The sequence below is a fragment of the Solanum dulcamara genome, chromosome 10, assembly GCF_947179165.1.
Source record: "Solanum dulcamara chromosome 10, daSolDulc1.2, whole genome shotgun sequence".
NCBI lineage: Eukaryota > Viridiplantae > Streptophyta > Magnoliopsida > Solanales > Solanaceae > Solanum > Solanum dulcamara.
The window spans coordinates 32920481-32940996 of NC_077246.1; the positions used below are offsets into that span (position 1 = coordinate 32920481).

At 35.9% G+C, this 20516-nt stretch overlaps 1 protein-coding gene across 5 annotated transcripts in view; it reads right to left on the minus strand.

Annotated features, from left to right (window-relative positions):
* Positions 1-650: 650 nt before the first annotated feature.
* LOC129870867 (uncharacterized) overlaps positions 651-20516 on the minus strand; it is a 41192-nt gene continuing 21326 nt past the window's right edge. For 3 of the 5 annotated variants that reach the window (XM_055945745.1, XM_055945742.1, XM_055945746.1), the window contains 9 exons: positions 16960-17063; positions 12866-13677; positions 12642-12764; positions 12459-12547; positions 12152-12352; positions 11080-11490; positions 9704-9787; positions 9303-9522; positions 651-1107 (listed from right to left, as the gene is read on the minus strand). In XM_055945745.1, the coding sequence (XP_055801720.1) occupies positions 9481-9522; positions 9704-9787; positions 11080-11490; positions 12152-12352; positions 12459-12547; positions 12642-12764; positions 12866-13677; positions 16960-17063 (1866 nt within the window). In that variant the 3' untranslated portion in view covers positions 651-1107; positions 9303-9480. Of the gene's footprint in view, positions 1108-2487; positions 3030-9302; positions 9523-9703; positions 9788-11079; positions 11491-12151; positions 12353-12458; positions 12548-12641; positions 12765-12865; positions 13678-16959; positions 17064-20516 lie in introns of those variants that run through there. The other 2 variants (XM_055945744.1, XM_055945743.1) reach the window with 2 other exon arrangements.

Genomic DNA, 20516 nt, shown 5'->3' on the forward strand with positions numbered 1-20516 from the left:
AAGAAGGATTATGGTAAAAAAGAAGAAGTTGCGATGAAATAAAAACTAAAAGTCATTTATTAAGAGGTTTTACATTATATATAACATATATGAATTGATATACTTACCTCAAATTTAATCACTTTAGAATTAGGATTCCTTTAACCAACTAAGATCATTAATTACGTGCAATAACTTTTTTTTTTATTGGAAACCCCCAAAACTACTATTTAAATTCATTTCTATAGGGATTTTATTTATTTAGCCTTAGAAATTACTCTAAAATTAGGATTTTAAATATTATAAAAATCACTAATTAGTAATTCAAGAAAAATGGTGAAAAGACGATTTTATCTAAAGCAGAGTCATTTTAATGAAGGGTAAAAAGTTCAATCAACATTTTAAGAGTCTTCATGCTTTTAATATAGTATAGAAGTATAGATAGATACATAGATAGATATAGATGTCTCGATTCTTAAAACAAAAACCACGGATAACCAAAGGCGACCAAAATGAACCACGGCACCAAAGTTGACGTTTTTCATTTTTCAATCTACAATATCAATGTTTGATCATCTTGTTTCATGCAATGGGCAAAGCACATTGACAAATCAAGTCTCATTAAGTGTTCACGTAAAACAAAATTCACACCAGAAAAAGGACAATAATAGTAATTCACCAACAACGTTATAATAGAAGGTTCTCTCATGAATCTGTTTTTGTAGTTGATCAGCAGTTACTATATGGAGAGAGAGAGACAGATGACGGCAATGAGTTAATCTGCATGCAAACAACTCTGAAGAGCATGAATAATTCCACATAAAGTACGGCACAACACATTTGGCCCAGAGAAATAAATATTTTTTACTGTTTCAAGACAAGTTAGGTAACAAAGATATGAAAAAATCATAAAAAATTTCTTCTCCAGAAATATTATCATCTGAATGACCCTCCTAATTCTCATCAATTCTTAAGCTTTCCCCTGAGACATCTCAATGCTGACAAGTTTATCGAAACTGCTGATACATAATCCTTACCACTAACTTTAGGACAGAAAAATTTTCGTGTTCCCTAACCACTTGATTGTATTCACCAACCAAGGTAAAGGAAACATGCAACTTAACAGTCCTGCAGAAGAAAATTACAAAAAAGGTACATCTTAGTTCTCCACTACAAGTAACATGGACATATTTAAAATTTGAAAGCAGAAATAGCCTGCTGAGACACTTGCTATAATATGAAATATACCAAAAGTATCAGCATGTATAACCCCATTACATGTGTTAATTATGTGTTCGGGTCCAATTCCAGATTACAGTACTTCGACTATTGGGAACATCAAATCAAGAGACGAATTATTAGGCATATAGTAAGAATTACACTAAGGTATTAGGCATATAATAAGAATTACACTAAGGTAAACTTTACATAGCATTCTCCTATAGAATCAAGAAAATTTCAAAAATACTCGTATCACCTGAAGACTAAATTTTAACTCTTTCACTAAGTACTTCCAATATCCAGAGAAAAGACTTCAAACATAATGGTATAGGCAAATTATCAATTCTGCCACCAAATGCAAATTGATTCTTCCAAGGCAACGGAATTCCTTTTCAATTAATGCATGCCAAGTCATTCTACAATAGATTGTTGACGGAGAATAAGAAGTGTTCTCTCTTTAATATGGATCTCAAGAGCAACGAGGGAAGTATTCCTTTGTGTGTAGACATATGCATGGTGAGCGATCCTAACAACAAAGAACCTATATAGGAAAATCTACTAATTTCGAGCTTCATGCACAAACAAGCATGAAAGGATGTCAACCATCTAATACTCGATTGCCCTATTGCATACATGCTGCAGTGCATGGTGTGTAACAATGTCAGGAGTCTACTGGGTGATGCTAGAGATTGTAAAATGGTAGTGAGCATGGGACCTAACTCCTCTAGTGCGCATGTGTACCATATGGAAGGAGATTCGTATCAGCATGCTTTTAAGAGTGGAATTTACCATTGTACACATAAGCAGAGCAGGTTGGCTTCGTGTACTTTTTGGGCAACATTTGACTAGATCCTCTTTGTAAAGAATCATGTTTGCATATAAACATCAGTGACATTTAAAGTCTTCATAGAAAATTATGTTATTTTTTTTTTAAGTTAGTCTACTTTTGTATGAAGGGTTTGCCATCATAAACATCACTGATGTTATCTGCAGATACAACAACTAATAAACACAATCAATTAGTTATAAAATTAAAATTCAAGAATTTTCATTCGAATTGGATGATACAAATAAGTGAAACGATACAAATTTCTACTCCAGAACGATTCCCTTAACCTTGGCATATGCGTCCTTTATCCCCTCATTTGTCACCCTTCCCCTATTCTCAAAATGCCCTTTAATCAATCCCCTCTCCATAGTCATTTCCATCTCTCCTTCATCATATGTCTCCTCTCGCTTCCCGCTTCGCTCCTCCCCCCCCCCCCCAACCCCACCAACCCGCCTTAAGCAGCCCCTCTTTCCCTTTCCTCCCACTTCATTTCCTCAATATTTCCTCTCCATTTTCGAAGAATTCAAGGCTAAACTCTAGTGTAAACTAGACCCTGACGTTTGTTCCCCTTCCTCCATCACTATTGACACAGGAACCCTTCCCTCTTTCCTTACGAAAAATCTAACCATAGCTACATCAAACAAGATAAAATCAACATCTAAAAAGCCCCCACAAGCATCCCCCACTTTTATGTGGACTGGCCAGAGCTTCTTGTAGGTCTAATATTATAGCTTCTTTGTAGGTCTATTATTTAGCTTCTTTGCTTCTAGAGAGAAGTTTCTCCCTCCATAAAAAGATTTTCCATTCTACACTTCTTTCTCCAAGCACATAATGCTACTTTTAATATTGCAAGACTGCTTGGCGTATGTTCTGCAGAGCCGAACATCGATCAATAACAGTATCTTACTTAGGCCTCTTGGAATTCCACCCCATTATCAAACAATCTCGTTATTTTTTCAGAGCAATACCAAATGCATGGTTTTCTTCTTCACCTTATTATCTGCATAAAATAATCATTTACCCATAATCTTTCTATTAAAATGAAGACTATAACCAAATATCAAATACAGAGAGAATGGAGCAATTTCAATACTATATAAATCCAAAAGGAGAGCTATTTGTAGGTGTACATGCAATCTATGTAAAAACATCACCACAAATCCCTAAATATCTCTACCTATGATTGTGCTATGTATTCTATATGAAGATGTGTCTATGTACATTCTATGACACTCCCCCTCAAGTTGTAGCATAGATATTAATCATGCCCAAATTGTTACAAAAATATTCAACCCCTGTTCCATTTTAAAGACTTCCTGAATATATCACTCAATTGCTCTCCTATCTTCACATAGTAGAAATCATGTTCTCTTGAATATTCTCATGAACAAAAGTGTCAATCAACCTCAATGTGTTTCGTTTGTTCATGGTACATTGGATTTGAGGGAATGTGAAAAGCAGCTCGATTTTCACACCAAAGTTTTATCGGAGACAAACAATTCAAACCGACTTCAACTAAAAGGTGATGAATCCTGGTATTTCACATGCTGATTGAGCCATAACTCTATACTCAGATTCTCCACTAGATCGAAATGTAATATTTTGTTTCTTACTCCTCCAAGATACCAGAGTTTTCACCAACAAAGACACAGTAGCCAGTAGTAGATCTTTTATCAATTCTTGATTCAACCCAATCAAGATCTGCAAAACACTCAATACGAGTATGTATGTGATCGCTATAGAGTATGTCAAGGCCATGAGCTCCTTTTAAGTAGCACAAGATCTGTTCCAAGGCTGCCCAATGTTTGACTGTCGGTGCAGACATGAATTGACCGATGATACTAACTACATATGCTATATCTAGACGGGTCACTGTGAGGTAGTTCAATTTCACAACTAACCTTCTGTATCTTTCCGGATCATCAAAAGGGTCACCATCATCCTTAGTAAAAAGTAAATTAGGAACCATTGGTGTGCGACACGGCTTGGCTCCCAATTTTCCAGTTTCTACAAGTAGGGCAGTACATACTTTCTTTGGGACAAGAAAATCCCTTTCATTCTACTTTGACGCCCAAGAAGTATTTCAACTACCCCAAGTGTTTCGTATGAAACTTGGCATGTAAAAACTTCTTGAGAAAAGAAATTCATGCGGAATCATCTCCTGTAATAACCATACTGTCAACATAAACAACGAAAAGAGTGATACCAACTGTTGAGTGTCTGTAGAGGACTGAGTGATCACACTTACTCTTCTTCAATCTAAATTCCTGAACTACGTCGCTACATTTTCCAAACTAGGTACGAAACTTTCCCATACTTCGCCTAGAAACAAACCTAGGTTGTTACTCCATATACACTTCTTCATTGAGATCACCAGGAAGAAATGCATTCTTGATATCCAATTGATGTGAAGGCTAATGCTGAGAAGCAGACAAGGAAATAAAGAAATGAACAAAGGTGAGCTTGGTTAGCGGGGAGAAGGTGTCGGAATAATCCACCCCATAAGTCTAGGTATAGCCTTTAACCACAAGTCTGGCCTTAAGTCTTGCGACAGAGCCATCAGGATTAACTTTGACTGCAAAGACCCATTCACATCCAGTTGCTTTCTTTCCTTTGGGTAAATCTACCAAATCCCAAGTGTGATTTCCATCTAGAGCATGTATCTCCTCAAGCATTGTGTCATGCCATCCAGGGTGTTCAAGACATCCTTCACTCTTTTGGGGGTAGCAATGAAGTCTAGAAAGGCAATCAAACAACTAGATGCAACTGATAAGTGGTCATAAGAGACAAATAAGCATAAAAATATGTGAATTTGCACTAACGTGTACCTTTCCGAAGGCCAATAGAAAGGTCAAGATTTTCTGGAGGATCAAGGCGAAACATCTGATAGCAAAGGAACTGTATCATCGGTTTTTTGCCTCCTCGAGTAAACTTGAACAATTGGCGGTTTTGTTGGCACAAATGGAACAAGTGCTGGAGGCACAATAGTGGATTGGTGCTCAATAGGAGTACTAAGAAATAGAAGAATAACATCATCTAATTTTTTTGTCACAACACAAGTAACCTAATAAACTAATCACTCATCTTCCTTTCCCTGAATTGAAGAAATGGGAGGTGCATAGAAGAATGGTGTGTCTCTGAAAATACCACATCAGTTGATGCCATATATTTTGCAAGTTCGGTAGAATAACACCGATACCCTTCTGAAGGAGAGAATATCCCAAGAAAACACACTTCAATGCGCTGGGATCCAACTTGGTAACAGATGGTTGAACATCTTGAACATAACATGTTCTTCCAAACACCTTAGGTTCCACCGAAAATAATGACTTAATTGGAAAAAAACACTGTAAGGCACATTACCAACAAGCACAATTGATGAGACGCGATTTATTAGAAAATTAGTAGAGACCACATCAGCCCAAAATTGTTTAGGAACCTTCATTTGGAACATATGTGCCCGAGCTATCTTAAGTAGATGCCTATTCCTCCTCTTAACAGCTCCATTTTGAGAGGGTATATCAACAGATGAAGATTGATGGAGATACTGTGTTGTCTCATGTAGGATCAAAATACTTCTAACATAGATTCTTCAACGTTATCGCTCCGTAGAATATGCACCAAGGCATTGAATTGAGTTTTGAGTTTTGAGTTCAGCTTAAAAGGTAGAAAAGTGAGTAAACACTTCAGATCGACTCTTCAAAAAGCAAATCCAAGTCATTCAAGAAAAATCATCTACAAAAGTAACAAATATTTATGCAAAGATTTAGAAAAAGCTAGATATGGTCACCAAACATCAAAATAAACTTACTCAAAAGCTGACTCAACTCGATTAGTAATCTTTGGACCTAACGAGATGTGATGGTGTTTTGCAAATCAACATGACTCACAATTCAAGGAAGAAATATTCTGAAACTGAGGACAAAGCTTCTTCAATAGAGGTAGAGAAGGATGTCCCATTCATCAAGGATGTAGAGATCATCATATACATGTCATTTTCCAATTACCTGATTCGTTGTAAGATCACAAAACAGACATTGACGGGAAAAGAATGACATCTAATAATTAAGGACTCTATAAGTTAACCGACACAAATCAAATTAAAAGCCAACTTTGATAGACTTAACACAGATGACAAGGTAATAGACGAGGTTGGTTTAACCATGCCAAATCCAACAATATTACAAGTTGATCCATCAGCTACAATAACTGCCTAATTGGAGATGGTGCTTTGTGTGGTTGAAAGCTAGAAAAATATTAGGATTACCTGTCAATGTGTGGCACCTAAATCAATGACCCATTTATTTGAAGAGGTGATAAGGCATACATTATTCGACTTAGCAAAAGCAATAATTGAAGTGGATTTTTTATATTGAGAAAATTTAGCAAACTCCTCTACAGAAACCAAAACCATTTTGTCAGACTAGGAGCAAGAACTTTAGACCTTTAAGTTACCGGATTACGATCAGTGATTGTCCCAGTTAAAATACTCAAGGTATCAAAAATAATAAAGTGAGTGGGGAAAGCAACAAAATTTCACCAAGCGGAAATACCCCCAACAAATTTCCAAACGCTCAAGAATTAATAAAGCTCGACTGACCCAATCAAAATAAGCTTCACTTAGAATAAACAATCAATCAAGCCACAGATTCACAAAGTAAAAATCGACCAAAGTTTTAGTAGTAATCTAACACCAAAATCAGCAAATACAACGTCAAGCGATTTTGCCAAAGAAAAACAAAGTTTACAAAACCTGGAATGCTCAGAAATCTACCCAACCGAGGTTTGTTGAACAAGAGACTGCAAAATTCTTACCGAAAATACAAAAGCAATGCTAGAAACTGAAAATCTAAACTGATTTGGATGTTACATTACATGCACCTCCACACGCCTTGTATGCAGAAGCTGCCAGAATAGTTCACCGGAAAGTGAGCCTCATGCTCTTCCCCTGGCACTGAATTCTGGGTTCTTATAGATCAGGGTGAGGTGGTCCTCCCAAGGTGGTCTGTGAGATTTAAATATCAAAACCCAAGTACCTCCCACTACCAGACATGACCATCCAAGTCACTTGTGGCCAATTTTCTGAGTCAACACCAGTGATTCGGAAAATAAAAACAAGAACTGTGCTCTAATACCATGTAAAATACAGAGAGAATGGAACAATTTCAACATTGTATTAATCCAAAAGGAGAGCTATTTTTAGGTGTACAAGGAATCTATCTACAACAACAACAACAACCCAGTAAAATCCCACAACATGGGGTCTGGGGAGGGTAGAATGTACGCAGACCTTACTCCTACCAAGGTAGGACGGCTGTTTTCTGGAGACCATCGGCTCAGTAAAAGCATAAACGCATAAAAAATGTTAGCTAAGAATAGGAAATTAAAAGTTTTATGAGAAAAACAACAAACAAATAACGAATAGATAACAAATAAATACAAATAAATAAATACAAATAACAAATAACAAATAAATAAATAATGAAAGCGTCACAGATAAAATAGAGTAGTCAAAGCATAGAAAGTAATAAATAGTAACAGAAATCAGAAGTCAAAGCGCAAGAGATCGTAATTCACTACTACGCCTATGAATAGAGAAGAATAATGAGACTATGAACTAGCCTTCTACCCTAATGTGGGTCCTCCAAACCCTCCTATCTAAGGTCATGTCCTCCGTAAGCCGTAACTGCGTCATGTCCTGTCTAATCACCTCTCCCCAATACTTCTTCGGCCTACCCCTACCTCTTCTATAACCATCCATGGCCAGCCTCTCACACCTCCGCACTGGAGCATCTGTCTCTCCTCTTCACATGTCCAAACCATCTCAGTCGCATTTCCCGCATCTTGTCTTCCACCGAGGCCACTCCTACCTTGTCCCGAATAGCCTCATTTCTAATCCTGTCGCTCCTGGTGTGCCCACACATCCATCTCAGCATTCTCATCTCAGCAACTTTCATCTTTTGAATGTGAGAAATCTTAACTGGCCAACACTCCGCCCCATACAACATAACCGGTCTAACCACCACTTTGTAGAACTTGCCCTTAAGTTTTGGTGACACATTCTTGTCACATAGCACTCCGGAAGCGAGCCTCCATTTCATCTACCCTACCCCAATACGATGTGTGACATCATCGTCAATCTCTCCGCTGCCTTGCATGATAGACCCAAGATACTTGCAACTACTTCTCTTTTGGATGGCCTGAGCACCAAGCATAACTTCCACGCCAACCTCCTGAGGTGTCTCACTGAACTTGCACTCTAAGTACTCTATCTTGGTCCTACTCAACTGAAACCCTTTAGACTCCAAGGTAGTCTCCAATCCTCCAGCTTAGCGTTAACTCCGCTGCGAGTCTCATCAATCAGGACTATGTCATCCGCGAAAACCATACACCATAGCACCTCACCTTGAATTTGTCGCGTCAATCCATCTATCACCAAGGCAAATAAAAAAGGACTAAGAGCTAATCCTTGATGCAACCCCATCACCACTGGGAAGTGATCTGAGTCCCCTCCTACTGTCCTTACCTTGGTTTTGGCTCCCTCGTACATGTCCTTGATCACCCTAATGTATGCCACAGGTACACCTTTAGCCTCCAAACATGTCCATAGTATTTCTCTTGGGACTTTATCATAAGCCTTTTCTAGGTCGATGAATACCATATGCAAGTCCCTCTTCCTCTCCCTATGTTGCTCCACCAGTCTCCTCATAAGATGGATGGCTTCTGTAGTTGAGCGTCCCGGCATAAATCCAAACTGATTCTCTGAAATAGACACGTCTCTCCTCACCCTCATCTCCACTACTCTTTCCCACAGTTTCATAGTATGGCTTAGTAGCTTGATACCTCTATAGTTGTCGCAACTCTGAATATCCCCTTTGTTTTTGTATAGAGGGATCATTACGCTCGACCTCCATTCTTCGGGCATCGTTGCCGTTTTAAAGATGACATTAAAGTACAAGGAATCTATCTAAGGAAAAACAAAATCATAAATCCCTAAATATATCTGTCTATGATTGTGCTATGTATTCTATGAAGATGTGTCTGTTTATTGGGTGTCTATGTACATTTTATAACACAGAATAATAACCACCTTTCATGATCAAGGCTAAACAGTTCATAAATAACTGTCACTAAAAATAAACCCACTGCATGAACGAAAAAGAGAGGAAATTTGCATGGTCCGTCAGAAGTCGGGTCTCAAAAACAAGAATTTCGGGAATTAAACAAGACTACTTTATTGGGTTCAGATAAGAAACAAAAAATTGCAGAGTACCTTGGGTGAAGGTAGTGCATGGACGTATACTCAAATGCCAATCACATTGTTGTAAAAACTCCAAATAAAACTATATCTGATAATTGTTCTGCACTCCAACGTTAAAATCATATTACAGTTAACAACTCCACATGAGAGATCTGCCTGGCCATCTAAGCAAATGGAAGAGACCAAACACTCAGTCACCATTTTGGGCTGCTGGATTTCTACCTTTAATCAGCTGCTTCAAACAGGAGAGAGAAATTTAAAAACAGTAGGTTTTTATTAGCATGACCAACTTGTCCAGATAAAATTTTAAAAATAGGAACTAAGAAAATGACGCCATCTCGAACGAAAAATTGAATGATCCCATTGAGCAGGAAGAAGTATCAAAAACCCAACACCAGGTTAGAAGATACAACCTTGTAGAAGTACTTCCTCCGCAGTTTGATGGCAGTCCGTACACACCTCTTGACCCGAATCTTTAACATATTGTCATTGAATATCTGATATATGTACAACATTTAATTAATCAGTAAATACTAACAATGTAACTCCAACAAATTCATATTTTAATGTGATGTGCACGTCTGGTAACTCCAACAAATTCATAATTCATAAGACAGGCACATACAGAGAGAGAGAGAGAGAGAAAAACAGAGACAGAGACAAAGAGGGAGGTGCCACAAAATAACTCAAGACCAACTACCATATCAGATAGCACCAAGGTAAAAATGAGAGGTGCCTGAAAAACCAGCCAAAATGACAAAACACTAACACTATGTTCATGATGTGAGATGAAGTCCAAGGTCCATCATCATGTATAACAAGCACGATAAACATAAAATAATCTGGCATCTTTAAAATTATTTTTTACCCTTCAGCAGCAAAATGGAGATGCATTAAGTTCATGTTGACAACACTTGGACCTAAATATACCAATGCAATAATTTTAGGGAAGTAATGGTTGATCACTAAATAGTCATGGAGTTTCATCTTTCCATGGTTCATTTCTACTTGAAGATTAGGAAGGTCATCTCCAATAGTAAGTCCTGGCATTTTTCTCTTAATTTGCTAGCATGCTCAAAAATGCACAATTTAGGAGGAGGTTATCATCTGTAATGCCAAAACCTGATATTTTAGCATAATAACAAGCTAATGTGTAGGAAACACCATCCAGGAAGCAATTAATGATATTAGCACTTAAACCATCACGGTCAAGTAAAATGAAAAACAAATAAAGAAATAAATAAAGAGAAATCTTCACTGCAACAAATGTTGTCTCTAGTAGTATAATCTAGTGACAAGAAGATTTAATAGGAAATAAAGGCAAATTCTTGTGAAGTCCAAAACAAAAGGAAAGAGATTAAATAAAGGGAAAAATAAGAACACTACATAGAGTTGACGAAGTGATCACTTCACATTACAACATACCCAGTGAAATTCCATTAAGTGGGATCTGGGGAGAGTAGAGTGTTCGCAGACCTTACCATTACCTCGAGGAGGTCAGAGACTGTTTTCGAAAAACCCTTGGCTCAAGTGCCTCAAACCCAAGTAAAAAAAGAAGAAACAATGAAGAAAGCATATCAATTAATAAGAAAGGCAAATGTAAAGTCTACAATAAAGAAACGACAATAACAGCAAAAATGTGTGATCACTTCACATTACCTTTCAAAATTAGAATGACACACAAACCAAAGTAATTAACAATGAAAAAGAAGGGCAGAATCACACAGTGGAAAGCATCCATTTGATGATCAGTATACAACACACTCGATGTTAAGATAAATAAACCTGCCTTGATAAGATCATCGATTGAGCGAGTTTGTTTAATGATCTTCTGGTGGTTCATGACAAGAATAGCTGCTACACAAAAAACTGGTAATTCATCAACAGTACTCCTTGTTGATGAGACCATATTAACATTGTGCATGCCATTACTTTTGGACCAAAAATTCCTTGTCAGGCCACAAAATGGATGAGCTAAGGAAAGTTTCATCCCGTTGTTTTCAGACACGGTACGCTCTCCACTTCCATGTTTAGAGGGTGAGTCATCCTTTGAATCACTATTGTTATTCTCAAAATTTTCTTCTCCAGATTCTGCCTCAGATTCCTTTGGAATCTGAATGACCAATATTTCAGGGCAGTTCTCCTCTAGATGAAAAGCAATTGATTCATCAAAATCTGCAGCCCACATCATCTGCAAAGTCTAAATAAGTTAAGCAGATGAATAACGACACAAAACACCTAATGATATTGAAGAGAAAGAAGACATGCTTGTGACTAAACAGAACAAAAACTATCCATATTAAATATCAATAATATTGCATGACAATTGTGTTGAATAAAATCTTAGTCATTTGAGATCTCTGAGTCTCTCCTTGGTAATTCTTCTTTTCCTTCTCCTTCCTACGAGTGTTCGCAATGATATGTCTTTTATAAGTGTAGAATGGAGGGTACTACATATAGGATAAGCAGGTGGTAATAAATGGTAGAGAGCTTGAAGGATGATAAAGTTGTATCCCTGAAATGTTCAACAAGGCTAAAAACTAAGCTGATTAAATGGCTATTCCCAAAAGATGCTATGAAGCTAAATAGTCTATAGACTGAATTTGGGATGTATATTTATAGACACAGCACTGTCCTTTTCAGTCATCTCTGTGTCTATTCTTAGGAAAATAGAAAGAGAAGTAAACCAGAAACCAGAACTCGTTAATAAAAGGGTCCAAGTAAACAAATCCATCTAATTATGAGAAAACTTCTGATGCCATAGTACTTTTCCTGCTAAAGGATTGGTGCTTTCTCATTAGGGCATGTCCTTTCACATTGCAACTAACGTTCCGATTCTCAATAAAAACAGAAACACAAACCTCCCACATACAAAGAACCTCATTAAAAGATAATTCTCGGCGGAAGAGCACCAACAGCATCCGGAAGGCAAAGTGAAGGCTTTCAGCACCTATGCTTGACAAATGAGAAAACATTTCCCGATCTGTAAGTTCCACAATATGCCACAGAGCTTGTAATTGCTTCATGACACCAGTTGGTCCTTCCATCTGAAAGTTCTCACGCTGAAGAGAAAGAAACACTAAATAAAGTCACAAGCACAAAAAGAAAGTAATAACAATGAAGAACTTAAAACTGAAATAATGCATGAATTGTTGTTCATGTACAGACCATTCTCCGTAGAAGCATCTCAAAGCACCAGAATGCATCAGCATTATCCTCAAACAGAACAACAAAAGGAGACAAAAGATCACTCATTCCTAGAAAAAAATAAGACAAGAAAATAAAGGAACTGCTTTAAGAGCTTTGAATTGAAACAGCAAAAAAGAACGTTGTTAGAAGAAAAGGAGCAACCTTGGCAATATCCCGTTGCCGGATCAACCCATGCATATACAGCCAAGATATCTGACATTCTAGCCAAATTTTTTCTATCCTCATAAAATTCAAGATGGCTATCTGTTCTGACTACATCAACAACTAAAAGCCAAAAAAGGAAATTCTATTTCAATACCATTAACTTTCAGGTAAATGAAATCAAATTTCTGTAGGAAAGAGGTGATCACTAATGCTGAACTTACCTATCTGATGTAATGTCCAGAGCCATTCTGAAACTCTTTCATCACTGAAACCACCACTTGGAGGTGTTCTTGCATTCATATTTGGAGTGTCGGATGCGTCAGATATTCTGATTCTGCTAACAATCTCTGTTTCACGTTCCTGGAATTTTCCAGACCATGACAATGAATCCGGCCCAGTAGGACGAACCCTCTCAATTTCAGAGTTCAGGGAATGAGACACGTCATATGATGAGGAAACATTTGCTTCTACGACTAGATCTGCATTCTTATTTATTCTGAAACTGTGCATCTTGTCATCTCCATATTTCAATTTACGCCTTGCTAAAATTCTCTTACCATATGACCTATGACCTTTCTTATTTTTTACACTCTTCCCAAATAAGTCTGTAACAGGTAAAGCAGGAAAATCAAAGTAGTTCTCATTTACAGATTCTGATTGACATGCTTCACCCCCAAGTTCGGAGGATCGGCGGTCGTATGGACCCAAAGTAGGCACAGAAAAGAAAGAGTCCAATGCTGCCCCATCTGTGCTTCCCCTTGCACTTATAAGGTCACCAGAATCACTAGAGTTTTCCCTTTGATGTGCATGTGGTGTGTCTATACAATTATTATCAAAATCACTGTAACCGTATAAATTGTCAGTATTTACATCAGAAGCTTGACTGCTCTTGACATCAGCTTCTCTTCGGCAGTCATCTTTGGAACTTGTTCTCATGTCCATGACTTTGGACCCAACAACATAAGCAAGGGAACCAGTTCCTATACTGGAATGCATTGCTTGACACTGCTTTATGAGGTCTCTGTAACGTTCCCTGTGGAGATATTATAGATATACAGAAGTTCATATCCAAAAGTTTGTATTTGGAAAAGTGAAGACATCTCTCTTAGGTACCTCTTTTTGAATACGCAAGTGATACACTTTCTATAACAAATAAAATTACCCCTTCTTTTAAAACACAAAAGAAAAAGAAATAGCAAATCAAGGAATCAGAATTTTTTCAGAACTAAGAAGTCCCTCGCACAATGACAATGGAGATTGGAGAATAAAGCTAAGATAATTTGATGTGCATGATATAACAAGCATGAGTCCGACTCTTCTACAAGACAATGAACGATTTTATTCACATCTTTCATGAATAAATTTCTACAATGGATATGCAAATGCTAAAAGTGAGGACAGAACAATTGAGTGGGGATGTGAGGGGTTTTTACAAGCTGACAGGTGAGCCATTAAAATGTTGGGATCAAGATACAATAAGATTCCCCGGGGAAACAGTGGGATGTGAATCATTCTCTAAGACACTGAAGATGTTGAAGATATAATTTTTAAATAAATAAAACGGAGATTTTAGATGAGATAGAAGTCTGTTTCTAAATTATTCCATTTCTTCCTCTCTGTTGCAGTCCAATTTTCTATTTGTCAATTCTTCGTCTCTCGGTTTCTTTATCGTATTATTCTATTTCATAGAAGTTCTTTTTCTAATAACAGCAATTTAAATGGAATCATCTGATCAAAGGAGCGACCCAACTTGAACTTATGGAAGCAAAGTTAGTGAGAAAGATAAGTTCTCAATCCAACATATTTCGTAACAATGTTACTAAGAAGTGTGTAACCATCTCATCAAAAATCTTAAATTGTTAGTAAAAGCACACTTTCATTAATTATATTCTCAACATGTCCCCTCGCGTGCGAGCCTGAGTTTTTTTTTTCATGGACCAAGCACATGGAAGTTTATTTTGATAATGGGTGTTGGTGAGATTCGATCCTAGGACTTCTGTCTGCTCTAATACCATGTTGATGTATGTCACCAGCTCTGTCTGCTCAATGATATTACAGTTTTTACTAGACTTTGGTCACCAAAAATATTCCGCTTCTAATTGCTTTAAATTTTGGTTTAAGTATTTATTCGTATGAATGTGTTGACAGTCCAAGGTAACTATGAATCTATTTTATCATCCATCATAATATATTGTACTTTTTTCATTAGTTTTCTGCCGTTGTGTATATGGATGTTCTAATTTATCACAAAACTAATTGCTGGGAGAGAATGAGGAAACTTTAAAGAGTTGATTTTTAAGAAACATTCATATTATAACTTTTGTAGCATGCATAATGATTACAGGAAAAACTATTCTGCTTTGATATGAGAAAATTAGAGTTTAGTATTGTGTTTCAATGAGATAGAGCTTAATTTCATTTTATCACATAAAGTATTTATATAAAAAGAATTGACTTTTGATATCAATTGTGAAATTTTGTTCACTATTATTTAATTTTGCCCCTTAATTGTTAGTGTGATGGTGAATTATTATGTTACTCTTTAAGTAAACTTTTTATCTTTAACAATTTAACAATTTAAAGTATTTATATAAAAAGAATTGACTTTTGATATCAATTGTGAAATTTTGTTCACTATTATTTAATTTTGCCCCTTAATTGTTAGTGTGATGGTGAATTATTATGTTACTCTTTAAGTAAACTTTTTATCTTTAACAATTTTACGTTGTTATTTTAAAATTTAGTACTTAATAAAATAACGTACACATAATGATTTTTTGCCATTTACATTTATTATTTATTACTATGATACACACGCTCAAAGCACGTACACTTATCTATATTATATTTAAAGCATGAACGTCCATAGAAATGTTGATTGAATTTTTTATCTTCATTGAAAGACTTTACAATACACAAAAATTGTCATTTACAATTTTTCTCAAATAATTATTTAATTATCTTTATAATAATAACATTAAGGAGTCCTAAATATATGATAAGAGCAAATATATTTTAAAAACTAAACAGTCCCAAAATATTTTATAAGAGTAAAATATATGATCAAAATTATTAGGAGAATTAATAATTAAGTAATCCTAAAGTATATGATAAATTACAACAGATTAATTCTTGCAATATAACTCAACACTACACTATCATCCCCCCACAAAAGCTAATATTGTAGGTTTGTGTTGAATGTGCTTGCGGCTATATTTCTAAATTATTATCATATTAGGAATTTTTGGTTTGATTTTAAATACTCCTAATTTCATATCATTTAATGTTGTAAATCTATTTTATAGAGATTCTGGCAGCAACAAAGAACTTTTGTATTTAGAGAGCATATAGGGATCCGTTGGATAAAAAAGAGAATAATTACTCGATGCCTCACTTATTTGCCTTATGAGAAAGAGTATTGAAATTCTTTTTTATTAGTCAAATACATTCTTATTGATTTATTTTATTTTCTTCCAACCTCTTTTTTACATTCCACCTGAATATTTTGGTGCCAAGTTTATACCTCACAAAATGAGGTATTTAGTTCAATGAACTTCTTTTTTTGAAATATATTTGGTTAAAGTTTAAATTCTTAATTTTCGAGTTAATTCTTCAACTTTTATGATGGCCAAAGAAAGTGAATATCGAGCTTAAGAACATTAATTACTTATACGTAAAATCTCTTTATTATAATTTACAAGACTGATAAAACATTTTCAATTAAACAAACTTCAACGCATAAGTCATATGATCTTACTACTAGAGTAAGATTTATTTCTTCATTGTAAGTTAAATTAACATTTGCAATTGTTAACTTCACATGATGTCATGTTATTTTGATTCCAATCTTTTTTAAGTTTACTTTAACTTTTGTTAATGGGCCTCCAAGCTTTGTGATTCCAGAATATTGACTAACATGAATTCGCATGGACTTCTAATATCAATTTGGCTTTCGATTCGTAAAATGATAATAACACAATTTGATTCTTTCTCAAAGAGGAGTAACTTCATCATTCCAAAGGGTTAGGAATTCTGAGCTTTGGCACTAAATTTTCGCATATGTCTATTGTCGGTCCATCTAAAACACGATAAGTAATAATTGATGTGAGACAGACGTGTAAAGCACACACTAAACTAGTAAATCAAAAAAGGGGGAAAAACAGAAAAGGTGACTTCAACAGAGACCCAGACTTTTGCATAAACAAGATGTTTAACCAAAATGGATATAAGACTGTAAACATGAAAGCTGCTTCACATTGACCAAAGTGAATAGAACAGTTCCAATATAATATAGCAGTAACTGGAAAGAAAATACCTTCTAGCTGTCCTCAGCTGCTTTCGGTATTCAGCAGAGCTTCCCAAAGCATAACAGCCCAAGAGAAATTCCCAAACTTCTGGCCTTATGGATGGATCCACACCCTACCATGCAAGAAAAACAAAAATTGTTAAAGCGGAGATACACTAATATTTCAGAAGTTGCACGCATATTTAAATTATCAAGTATTACATACTTCTCCTTTAACAAATTAATCTATTTTAAATTCCCCAGGGCCTAGCTCAAGTGGCAAAGGGTGGAGGATTTGTGGCTTAGGTCACAGGTTCAAGCCCCACACCATGCAAAGAGAAGCCTGGTATTTAAGTGGAGAAGGGTAGAGGGGCGGGCCCATTATCCACCGAGTTTAGAAGGCTATGGTTGGTCCAAAAGGCGGGCCATAGACGGATTTCTCGGTTATCAAAAAAATAATTAATCTATTTTAAAGCAACCACCTTAAAGAACCTTGGAGCAAAACTTGAGAAAACTGTGTTTTGCAAGTGGAAACAAAATGTCAATGTATGTTGTACTCTCTCAAATTCTTTCATCACCTCACTACTTCTCCATGTATTCCAAAAGCTGCCCAAGAGGATATTTCAGCTAAGTTTTTTGGGAGGATGGTCATATGGTTTATGCTTCTCCTGTTTAGTATCAACACAAAGTTCAAGAAGGCGTTTGGACATGAATTAAGTGATATTTGAAAACAAGTAGAATTTTAAGTTGAATTTGAAAAATAGTATTTGAAAGTTGAAATTGTGTTTGGAACATGTATTTCACATGAAAATATGTTGAAGGTTTGTGAGTGGAAAAAAGTTTCACTTGAAAAGCTGGTCAATTTGAAAAACTCATCCTCAAAAACTAACAAAAAAGTCATTCGAATGTATATCTAAACAATGTTTTGAAAATATTTTTTTGAAAAAAGGGAAAACAAAGTTCATATCCAATCTGCTTTCTTCTTTTCCTAATAGGTTTGTCCCTGGATTGCTCATTATTCTCAAGAAAGGGAGATATCTTGATGGAACTTCCATGTTCAAATTTGTTCGAACCTCGACAAATCCACCATGCACCCTGTACAGAACATAAACATATGCTTCCAAGGTAATCCACCCACCATAACTGGATCAGATGCACTAAGACCAGGTGTTGTAATTGGAATTAGAATCTCGATCTCGAGGTTGTTACACCCATGCCTCCACCATTAGGCCATCCCCTGGGAGACAACTCAAAATTTATAAAACAATCTGTTGGAATTACCATCCTTGGTATGTCTGTCCTCTCCTCAACCCTCACCCCCCGGGATATTTTATAAAGAGATCTTCACTTCTAACATTATAATGTTCTGACAAAGTTATGCTGGGTTTTTTAAAATTTGCTTACATTTAGACGAAGGAATGCTGAGGGAAACAAGTCTTGGTGTCATTTCTCTGAATGCTTCTATTGCCACTTTGAAAGACGATGACTATTGTCCATAGGCATAATACATAGACAGAAACTTAAAGTTGGCCTTAGCTAGCAAATAAGCACTCCAATTTTGATAGTGCACATCTAGACACCTCAACTTGGTATCAATTGGCAACTAAACACTCCATCTTGTCCTATTGTGTCTTGTGGACACTTGATGCTGACGTGGCACAGAAATCTCAGAGGTGTCTAGATGATTATTTTATAAATTGGAGTGTTCAACTGACACAGTGGAGAAGAATTGAGGTGTCTAGATGTGCATACTCAAAGTTGGAGTGCTTCCTATACATATTATCCCAGCTATACATTACATGGATTCCTCTATTGCTCCCTATTTACAACTGACATAGCCACCTCCAGTTTCTCTAGTACCTTAATGCTTTTGTTTCAATTTAATCTACTTTGCAGCAATATTCTATGTGTTGAACTCTTTGGTTGGAATAGCAATTATTTTACTAATTTCTTCCAAATCTTATTTCTTTTTAAAAGGAAAACATCAAACTGCAGCATGCTATTATTGCATAAATTTGTGGAAACCATACCTTTTACAAGATACCTTTTACCAGATGCCAAATGTGATTTTCTAAGTGGATAAGTATTACATATATTCTTAGTCATATACACTTCTTTGTTTACCCTCATCACGAAAATACCAAACGACCAATGAGATGTATTCAACCTTCTAAGAGATCAGAGCTCCAAACACAATTACACCATATTATCCATTCTATTTGCACAAGTGGATGAATGCCAAGTCCATGGCAAGATAGTTTTCAGAGCTATTAAAACCATGCACCTAGAACGAGTGGTTTATGAAGAATTTGAGGAAGAAGAAAAGGCTTCTTTGTATTCTTGTATGTCATTACATCCCATGAGAAGGAATATTTATACAATGAGTCCTATAACTAATTAAGGAAAGAAAATCAATTATAATAAAAGGAAATATTCTATTCCTATAATTAGAAATAAAGTATTTTTTTATTAGAGAGGGTGAAAATCCTTTTTCGCCTCCAACTTTGCCTTGTGCAACGCCTATTTTTCCCTTGTCATTATCAATCTTATTTACTATTTTAAGTTTTGGTAAATTTTGAACTAATTCCCTACATCATATATATTTTACATTATATGTAATATTTAATTTTTCACCTATCTCCTTTGGGTATAATTAAAGTTAGGCTATATTCTATAAATTGTAATTTAAATTCATGGAAGGTACAAGTAGAATAATCAATTAATTTTATTAGAAACAATTTGTAAACATCTACCACTATGTCGTTATTTTATTATTCAACAATATACCTAGTGTAATCCCACATGTGAGCTTTGGGAGGTAAAGTGTTTTACCCCTAACTTGGGAGGCAGCGAGATTGTTTTCAATAGACCCTCGACTAAATGAAAAAAGTCAATGCAGATCAAGAAAAAGAATTAACAGAAGTGAAGAAGTCATGGCAAAATATTATAGAGAGCATGTCAAAGCATTCTAAGAAAAAAACGTAACTACAGCAAAATAATACAATGCAACCCTAAGTAGCGAACAAGAGAGAGACGGCGGCAACACTAATTCTGTCTCACCGGCGAATACCCATATTTGATTGGAAAATCGCCCAAGCATCACCGAAGTCTCTCATCTTGAACGGCTTGACATCCTAACCAACTGGTGGACAAGATGAGAGGAACGAGACTGAGATGGTTTGGACATGTAAAGAGGAGATGTGTGGATCCACCAATGAGGAGGTGCGAAAGATTGGTTATTGATGGTACGAGGAGAGGCAGATGTAAATCGAAAAAGTACTGGGGAGAGGTGATAAGACAGGATATGACTCAACTTTAGATTACCAAGGAGATGACCTTAGATAGGATGACGTAGAGAACACATATTAAGGTAGAAGGTTAGTAGGTAGTGTAGTGTTGTCTTACTTAGGGTGGTTGGTGTTTGTCATTGTACTAGCTGTAATAATGTAGTTCTTGTTTTTGATACACATCATTATTTATTATTGACTTCAATATTCTATCCTAGTATGTTGTTTATTGTATTTCGATTATTGTAATAATTTGTTGTAGTTGTTGCTTCCTTCTGGTAGACTTTGCATTGTTTCCTT